Source organism: Osmia bicornis, chromosome 7, assembly GCF_907164935.1.
Source record: "Osmia bicornis bicornis chromosome 7, iOsmBic2.1, whole genome shotgun sequence".
Taxonomy (NCBI): Eukaryota; Metazoa; Arthropoda; class Insecta; order Hymenoptera; family Megachilidae; genus Osmia; species Osmia bicornis.
This window is the reverse complement of record NC_060222.1, coordinates 10,495,853-10,505,866: the sequence shown is the minus strand read 5'-3', so window position 1 is coordinate 10,505,866 and position 10,014 is coordinate 10,495,853. Positions and strand designations below refer to the sequence as shown.

At 41.8% G+C, this 10,014-nt stretch overlaps 1 protein-coding gene across 1 annotated transcript; it reads left to right on the top strand.

Annotated features, from left to right (window-relative positions):
• The first annotated feature begins 889 nt into the window (after positions 1 to 889).
• Positions 890 to 4,696, top strand: LOC123987953. Its single transcript, XM_046286380.1, has 2 exons — positions 890 to 3,634; positions 3,797 to 4,696. Exons 1-2 carry the CDS (start codon positions 890 to 892, stop codon positions 4,694 to 4,696), a joined length of 3,645 nt encoding a protein of 1,214 aa, XP_046142336.1.
• Positions 4,697 to 10,014: the final 5,318 nt, after the last annotated feature.

Below are 10,014 nucleotides of genomic sequence, written 5' to 3'. Positions count from 1 at the left end.
CCTGATCGAGCCAGGCAAGCTCGGCGACTGCCTGCTCGTCCATCAGGTGTGCCGGAAGATGGACCACGCCACAAAGGAGCGATGGGAGACCACCCTTGGGGTCACCACAGAGTATCCGTCTTTCCAGGAGGCCATGGAGTTCATCACCTCACGGATCAGAACGCTGGAGCAGTTGGCCGATGATAAGGCGAGAGCGTCGGCCAGCAAGACCGCTCAAAGTAAGCCCGCTCAACCGAAGGCTCAACAGGCGACCACAAGCAGGCCAGCTCACGCAGCAGTCGCAGCAAGGCCTGTAGCTCAAGCTCGCCAGTCAGCTCCTCGCACCACCGAAAGGCCCCACCTAGAACGGCCATCGCCCTTCGAGTGTTGCGACTGTTGCGGAGGGCAACATTACATCGTGGCATGCGCGCTCTTCAGGAGTATGACGCCGAAAGTGCGAGCTCAAACTATTGAGGACAAACGCCTGTGCTACAATTGCTTGGGCAGGCACAGCGTGCGAGCGTGCAAGTCAGCTCAAAAGTGTAAGCATTGCGGGGAGAAGCATCACACGATGATTCATGAAGGCGAGCCGAAAACGGCTCCAGCTCAAGCCGGCTCATCCAGAACAGCCTCCTCATCTGCTCAAACCACCGAGTAGGACCTCGGTGCAGTCGTTAAACCAACAGATCACCAGACACTCCTTGCAACCGCTCAAGCTCTGCTCACCACCTCAACAACAGCTCACCAAATCCGCATCTTAATCGATCCAGGTTCCGAAATCTCGTTCATCTCCGAAGAACTCACCCGTCTGCTCAACCTTCGGAGACACAGATCATCCATCACAATCATTGGTGTTGGTGGAACAAAATCAACTGAAACAAAGGGCGTGGTCACTGTCACACTCCAGTCGATGCATTCACAGCAGACTGTCTGCATCCAGGCTCACGTGCTCACAGCCGTATCGACAATCCTGCCATCGTTCTCAATGAGAACTCCGGATTGGCCTCACATTAGAAAATTGAGGTTGGCGGACAATGATTTCTTGACACCACGACCAGTCGATTTAATCATTGGAGCGGATTTCTACGGAAGGATCATCAAGCCAAATATCATCAAGGGCTCACCAACAACACCAATTGCTCAACTTTCCATTTTTGGATGGCTCGTCATTGGCCCAGTCAACGAATCACATTCAAATACTCATTATTCACATTTTGCAGTTGCTCAAGACGACCAGAGCAATCTGCAAGAGCTGCTCACCAAATTCTGGGTTCAAGAGGAATCACCAATGGATATTCCAAGCACGCTCACTCCGGAGGAAGAAGAATGCGAATCACATTTCTGTGCGACTCACACTCGTGATCACACTGGAAGGTACATCGTTCGCATTCCACTCAAGGCACCAGCATTGCTCTTAGGCAATTCACACAAGATTGCTCAAAGATGTCTACAAAGCACGTTGCGACGACTCTCCAAGGATTCAACATACAATCAGCTCTACGTCGAGTTCATGGAAGAGTACGAAGAATTGGGACACATGGTAAAGGCTCCAGATCACCAACGAATCTCATCAAGAGAGGCTGAGAACGTTGGGCCTGATGGGGAGATGACCTTGGCACATGATGCTCCGGCATCAGGAGGGTTGAGGGTCTCTTCTGACGGTTCAACACCTCAGACCTCTGCTCATCTTCAACCATATTATCTGCCTCACCATGGAGTTCTACGTCTCGACAGTTCAACAACGAAGCTCAGGGTTGTATTCAACGGATCAAAAGCTACGACATCAGGCAAATCAGTCAACGATTTAATGCATACTGGTGCTAACTTGCTCTTGAATGTTACAGATGTTCTAATTTGGCTTCGCCATTATCACCACATTTTTGCCACAGACATCACAAAAATGTATCGCCAGGTAGCAGTTCACAAGGATGATTGGGATCTCCAGCGAATCCTTTGGATCGATGAAGACCGCAATGTCATCCCTTACCAGCTCACAACTGTCACGTACGGTACAAAGGCGGCTCCCTTCCTGGCGACACGAGCACTCATGCAACTTGTTCACGATGAGGGTCATCGATTCCCTCTGGCAACGCCTTCGCTCACACATGGCAGATATGTGGACGATATCTTTGGAGGAGCAGACTCAATCTCGGAACTTGTGGAGGTCGCTCAACAGCTGATTGCATTGTGCAACGCGGGCGGATTTCCACTCGCAAAATGGCATGCGACTCACCCAGATCTTCTACGGGCTGTTTCGTCATCCACACAATCGTCAGCTCCCATATCATTTGACGACTGCACTACCAAATTACTCGGAATTCAATGGATGCCTCAAACCGACAATTTTGGCTTTTCATCCACGATCACAGATCAACCAAGTAAGTGCTCAAAACGCCTCGTATTGTCCGAAGTGGCTCGGATATTTGATCCATTAGGTTTCGTCTCACCGGTAATAGTACGAGCAAAAATGCTATTACAAGAACTCTGGCTACACAAAATCAATTGGGACGATCCATTACCGTCTCAAATTGTATCACGATGGTTCATCATCAGAGAAGATCTCAACAGCTTGGCCAAGCTATCGATCCCAAGATGGTTCAACACATGGAGCAATTCAATTGTAGAAATTCATGGGTTCTCTGATGCTTCTCAACTTGCCATGGCAGCAGTGATTTATATCACTGTCAGCTCTCCGTCCAACGACTCAATGACGTCACTTGTCTGCTCTAAGACAAAGGTTGCACCACTGAAGAGGCTCACAATACCAAGATTGGAGTTGTCTGCAGCACTCCTATTGGCAAAACTCACAAAATATGTTCAATCAACGCTCAAGGTAAAAATCAAGGCAACGCACCTGTGGACGGATTCTCAAGTTTCGCTCATATGGATCAAATCGCAAGCATCACGTTGGAAGGATTATGTTCGGAACAGAGTCATTCAAATCCAAGAACTCACTCCAAATGCGCATTGGAGGCATGTTCCAGGTACTTCTAATCCAGCCGACTGTGCTTCCCGAGGCATTTCGACAGATCAACTTCAACGATTCGAGCTTTGGTGGAAAGGTCCCCCATGGATGGCTCGAAATCAAGATCATTGGCCAGAGCAAAAGGAATTCTCAACTTTAACCAGCGAGCTCGAAGTGAGACCCAATGTCTCACTCTTTGCTTCAGCTCAAAAGCTAAGTTATCAATGGGATCTCATTTACAAATATTCATCTCTTATTAAGCTGTATAGACTGACTGCACTTTGTTTCAGGTTTGCCTCACGGCTTAAGAGAAAGCTCGAAACTCCCCCTGTGATCATCATACCATCCTGCGACATGGAGAAGGCGCAGCTCTTCTGGATTCACGCGACTCAACACTTGTATTTCACCAGCGAAATCAAGACGCTCAACTCAGGCTCAACCCTGCCTGCAACTCACCCCTTCAGTCGCCTCACCGCCTTCATCGATTCGCAGGGAACAATACGAGTAGGAGGAAGACTCACAAACACAGCGCTCAGCAGGGATGAAAAACATCCAGCGATCCTCCCACGGGACGCTCACCTGTCGAAGATCATCATTGAAGATGCTCACAAGCGAACATTTCACGGAGGAACGCAGCTCACGCTCGCATACATTCGACAACGGTACTGGATCATCGGTGGCAGAGCTCCTGTAAAATCTCACATTTTGAGATGTGTCGTGTGTGCTCGTCAGAGGGGGATTCGTGCTCGTCAGATGATGGGCCAACTACCTCTCTGTCGAGTCACACCATCACGACCATTCGCTCACACCGGTGTCGATTATGCAGGACCAATCACAATGAAAAATTCAAAGGGAAGAGGCTCGAAAACAATCAAAGGATGGATCTGCGTGTTCGTATGTTTCTCCTCATCAGCTGTTCACCTCGAGGTTGTCAGCGATTACTCAACCGAGGGATTTCTGGCAGCCTACAGAAGATTCTCATCACGAAGAGGGATCGCTCACAAGTTGTACTCTGACTGTGGTACAAATTTCATTGGAGCACAGGCAGAGCTCAAACGCCTGTTCACGTCAAGTTCACAGGAGCACCGACAGATCGCATCGATTCTGTCAGCTGACAGCACTCAATGGATGTTCAACCCACCAGCTGCTCCTCACATGGGAGGAATATGGGAAGCTGTGGTGAAATCAATCAAGTACCATCTCAGGAGAACAATTGGTGAGCTCTTACTAACATTCGAAGAGTTTTCCACTCTCCTCACACAGATCGAAGCGGTGCTCAACTCAAGACCATTGGAGCCGCTCAGTGACGATCCCGACGACATCTCTGCGCTCACCCCAGGACACTTCCTCATCGGTTCAGCGCTCAACACGATACCAGATCCATCACTGCTCGACGTCTCACCAGGCAGATTGTCGACATGGCAACTGATCCAGCAGAGGGTACAACACTTCTGGTCTCAGTGGTCTCGACACTACCTTCAGAGACTTCAATCAATCTCAAAGTGGCATCATCCATCAAACGACATCAAGACAGGCTCGTTGGTGCTGCTCACGAACGAGCACCTTCCACCGAGCAAGTGGCCACTCGCAAGAGTGACCGAAGTTCACCCCGGCAAGGATGCCCTCACCAGGGTTGCAACCTTGAAGACTGCAACCACGACTCTCGTCAGACCGATCACCAAGCTTGTCATCCTGCCTGTTCACCATCAAGCTGAGCTCACCTCTGCAGGAACATCATCAACGAGTTGTTGATGGCGGGCGGAAATGTTTGAGAATCCGCTCAGCCATGATGGCGCTCACGGTCGATCGATTTATCGATCGGGAGTCGACCATCTAGGTAACGCGTGAGCAGGGGTCTTCTCGCCGGCTCGCGCGCAACGACGCCATTTGTTGATCATCGATCACCGCAAGCAACAAGTGCTCATTAGATTTGTTCAAGAATTTCTCTAAGTGCAGTTCAAACAACAGATCAAGATCACCAAAACGCTCACTGTCGACTCAGGATCTATCGCAATTGTGCAAGCGAACAGGATCACCAGGTAATGTTCACCTACAAGTAATTCATTGAAGCGTGAGCCGCCAACCACGTGTCGATCAAGCACGAGATCACGGGCACCATCACAGCCGCGGGCCGAATTAATATAATTAACGGCGCTGAGAAGCTCGCCTTTCAAAATTGTAAAAGCATTGTTCATGTAACACCAAGCAGGTGACAGATCAAATCAATAATCTATATGTCTCGACTCATGTAAAATCATTGTTCACGACGAATCACTGTAATCGCAATTTGAAACTCATTCAGACGGTTCATTTTCTCACAAGAAAATTCAAAGCGGATCATCCTAACGATCACACATTTGTATTGTTGCTCAAATGCTAATTGTCAGATCAGCGTGTTCATTTCATTTTATCATTGACTCAAATAAATCAATTTGTGAAACCGACCCAGCAAGTGTAAAATTCTTTCCCAGCGCAATCCATCCAGGATTTCCACCATTCCTGAACAGTCCTGTAAAAAAAATATTTTGCGTTTTTTCATTCCTAACGACTTTCTTTTTCGAAATGTGTGTTCGCCGATTACTCCGAGACGGATGGACCAATCGGAACGAAACCTTATGCGTTTGGTAGAGTATTTCTCCCGATTGGTCCCGTTAAAAAAATATTTTGCATTTTTTCATTCCTAACGACTTTTTTTTCTAAATGTATGTTCGCCGATTATTCCGAGACGGATGAACCAATCGGAACGAAACCTTTTGCATCTTCTAAAGTATGTGTCCCGATTGGTCCCGTTAAAAAACATTTTGCATTTTTTTATTCCTAACGACTTTTTTCTCTACATGTATGTTCGCCGATTATTCCGAGACGGATGAACTAATCGGAACAAAACCTTTTGGATCTTCTAAAGTATGTGTCCCGATTGATCCCGTTAAAAAAATATTTTATATTTTTTCCTTCCGAACGCTTTTTATTGCAGAAAGACGTATTATTTCATGTACGTGCGCCATACGTTCGCCGATTACTCCGAGACGGATGGACCAATCGGAACGAAACTTTTTTCATCTTGTAGAGTATATCTCCCACTTGGTCCCGTCAGAAAGGCATTTTGCATTTTTTCATTACTGATTACCGTGAGACGGATGGACCATTCGAGTCGCAAATATTGCATCTTGTAGAGTATATCTTCCAATTGGTCCTGCAAAAAAATTTTTGTATTTTTTCATTCCTAACAACTTTTATCGCAAAATACGTAATACTTCATTTATATCTTCCCGCATTTATGCTGCAGGGAATGTACCGATAGCGATTAGTAGGATATACAGGGTGTTAATAGGAGTTAATAACAAAAAACACCGACCAATCCGAGCGCGTATAGCGCGCAGTTCTAGGGACTGCACTGACTGTTACGAAAACCGGGCGTGACGTAGGTCACGAATAAACGGCTTGGCACCCCGTTGGCATAGTACAATAAAAAAACTGAACTGGTAGCACATCTTTAGTCGTTTAAAATGAATACGGAACCTAATCTCTTGTCGCCTGTCATAATGTAAAAAAGGAAATTCTAAGCATTCTAAACAACAAATAGAAATGATTGAAATGGAATAATTAATAAACGTTTGAATTGGAGGCTACGTTAATGATGAAAAATTTGAAAACAATTTAAATGAAACTTACCCATTCGTTTCTAACTTAATCTGCTACGCTGAAAGCAAATAATTCCCACTAGGTCACTGTGTCGATTCTGAACATTCGACGAGGAAACACCTCGCCTATTATTCATACCTAAGTGCAATAAATGAGGGGAGTTCACTGGTCCGATCATGAAAACAGCTGTTCTACCGAACGTGTTTCCTCGTTTCCCAGTGACAATTATCTGCTTTCAGCGTAGCAGGTTAATTTAGGAACGAATGCGAAAGTTTCATTTAAATTGTTTTTAAATTTTTCATCATTAACGTAGCCTACAATTCAAATGTTTATTAATTATTCCATTTCAATCATTTTTATTTGTTGTTTAGAATGCTTCGAATTTCCGTTTTTACATTATGACAGGCGACAAGAGATTAGGTTCCGTATTCATTTTAAACGACTAAAAATGTTCTACCAGTTCAGTTTTTTTATTGTGCTATGCCAACAGGGTGCAGAGCCGTTCGTTCGCGACCTACGTCAGGCCCGGTTTTCGTGGCCGACATTGCAGTCCCGGAGGCCGCACGCTGTACGCGCTCGGATTGGTCGGTGTTTTTTGTTGATAACTCGGAAACGAATCAACAGTTTGGCAAAGGAAAAATTTGTTTAGAATCACCTCAGCAATCATCGCTGTATATCCGCTATGATCTCACTCGTAAAAATTTATGAAATTTGTTGTTTATTAACAACTTAAATTCGGTCAATTTTTTCGGTTTATGGTTATTAGCTAAGCTACGGAAATCTAAAATCACCTTACACTATCCTACAAATACTACTGGTTCCACCAAAAAGTGTGAAATAACATAATTTTTAACAAAAAAAACATCCGACTTCGAAATGCACTAAAAAGTGTAAAATAATTTCTATTTCATTTATACCAATATTCCATAGCTATTAATAATATCTATTTAATCGTTAAATAGGATACCAAATATATTTCAAACTTTTCGGAGGCGGCGCAAAATTAAAAATACCCGAACAAACGGTGCTGCCAGTAACGATTAGATTGTGGTATGACAAACTTGGTAGTTAATAAGTCGTAAGAGAAAAATTATAGGTCCGGCTGAAAACATTTGTAATTGTAACGATTGTATGAGAAATTGGCAGCACTCCTGATGGACATGCACTATACTGCAGTTCACAAGAGACCATACTCAACTCGCGCCGCTCACTAGGTTTAGAGAGATTTTTAATAACGTGTGTTATTCCCCTCTCCAGCTTGCTTCTTATTATACTTTGCGATCATATAAATGGTAGGCAAATATATACGACGTACGATAACTGATAACCGGTGATGATGTTGTAAAGTTTCACGATACAATGAAATTCCTAATATTTGTCGCAAAAAAAAATGATGTGAACGCAAAGTAAGAAGCAAGCTGTAAAGGGGAACGACACGCACTATTAAAAATCTCCCTAGACCTCAGTAGGTCACTAGCTGCGCGAGTTAAGTGCGGTCACTCGTGAACTGCAGTATAGTTAAATCGCAATGGGTTTGTTGATTCCCGTTGAATATTGTTTACTTGAAATTATCAAATGGGTGATTTATTAAAATGCTCAATACATTCAATTTCAAGTTTTGCATTTTTTAATTTTTCTTCACAAATATTTTTACATTCTTCAACACAGGCTGTGATCAGTGAATGGGAAATAAATTTCTTATCTGGGAATTCAAATTCTCTAAATGCAGTGTCTTCTACTATTTTGTACGTATTTTGAAATATTTTATACCGTAAAAATCATAATTTGTCATCTATATTCTTACAGTTGCGGTTATATTTTTGTTTTTTGATACCAATGAAGTAATTCGCTATTGGGTTAATGCTGTTGAATTTGTAACAGGTAGAATTTCACTGGGTAGAGAAATTTCTGAGTCGTCAGGATTAACTACAGATTGTGAGGGTCGCATCTGAAAGAGGTAGAAAAAAAAGAAAAGTACATTCATCAATAGATACATGAAAGAACATCCATGAGAATGATTTTGATGTGGACCAAGAAAGTAGATTAATTAAGAAACTATATATGTAAGTTTATTTTACATTAGTCAAAGTTTGATACATTTCAAGGAATACGATTTCTTTTTAGCCAAACTCATCTCATTTATTCCATTTTCATTCCAGGTTTCAAAAGTTGCGCTACATGAACATAAGATATATCTGAACGTTCAGTGAATGTGGAATATTTGGCAGTTATTTATTATTAGTAGTAGCTTTGGTTAAAAATAAATAGTTATTATATGTACGTATAGTTTGATATTAAAAATTCTCATGTAATATTCATATCAAATAATTTTTCTTTTGATTTATCAAAACCACCATTCAATGAATAAGTTTGTGGATTAATATTACATATAATAATATGTATAATACTATTTGTTATATAATATATACTGTCATATAAGAATTAGATTATTAAATACATTATTCAAAAAATTCTTTTATACCTATGTTGCAGTTTATGATTAGCAACTAAACAGTAAAAGAAAATCTAATCTGTGGTTATAAAGTATGTAATATATAAATTTATCTATTGTATGTTAAATTTAATAAAAATGATGTTCTTCAACCCACCATTTATTTCTTACGTAAACTATAACTAACAATTTTGAATAACAGAGAAAAAACCAACGCTTCGACTACATTCAAATCTCCTAACATGGATTATTTACTTCATACTTGATTCTCATTTTTGTTTCCTTATCTATTGTTATTTCACATTTCCCGCTTAGTTCAGAACAAAAGTTCTTTAATACAAGTTTTGAAATTAAGATTTAATTACATTGTTTGATGTTTAAATGACTCTGTCAGCTAAAACATTTCAGGGTTAGTTTGTTTTCAATTGCCTATCATGGGCTGATCCATGCAAAATGAATTGATAAATATATATGATTTGATAATGGTTACATCCAATCAGTTTATTTGTATAGTATTTTACGTATTACACAAATTAGACGTATACTTACATGATTAACATAGTAAACAAGTCTCCTAATTTCCACAAAACAGTTTTGACTCTCTATAACCTTAAAGTAGATAACTGCTCAACACTGATTAATCCACTTGAAACAGATACGTTAAAGAAGCCACAAAGTACAACGCTCAAGCCTATTAAATATATTCCTTTAATAGGTAGAAAATACTTTTCTCAATTTCGTTTTTGGTTCTCATTTTCCAACCGATATAAGAATTATTAAGAACACAGAATTACTTAAAAACTGTCACAACAAACATCATCCATCAGCACTTCATATTTTAAGTATCGAATCAGAACACAGAATCACTTAAAAACTGTCACAACAAACATCCTTCAGCAATTCATATTTTAAGATATTTTCATATTTTAAGTGTCAAATCTTTCACAGACACTTGCACAAATATTGGCTGAACTTC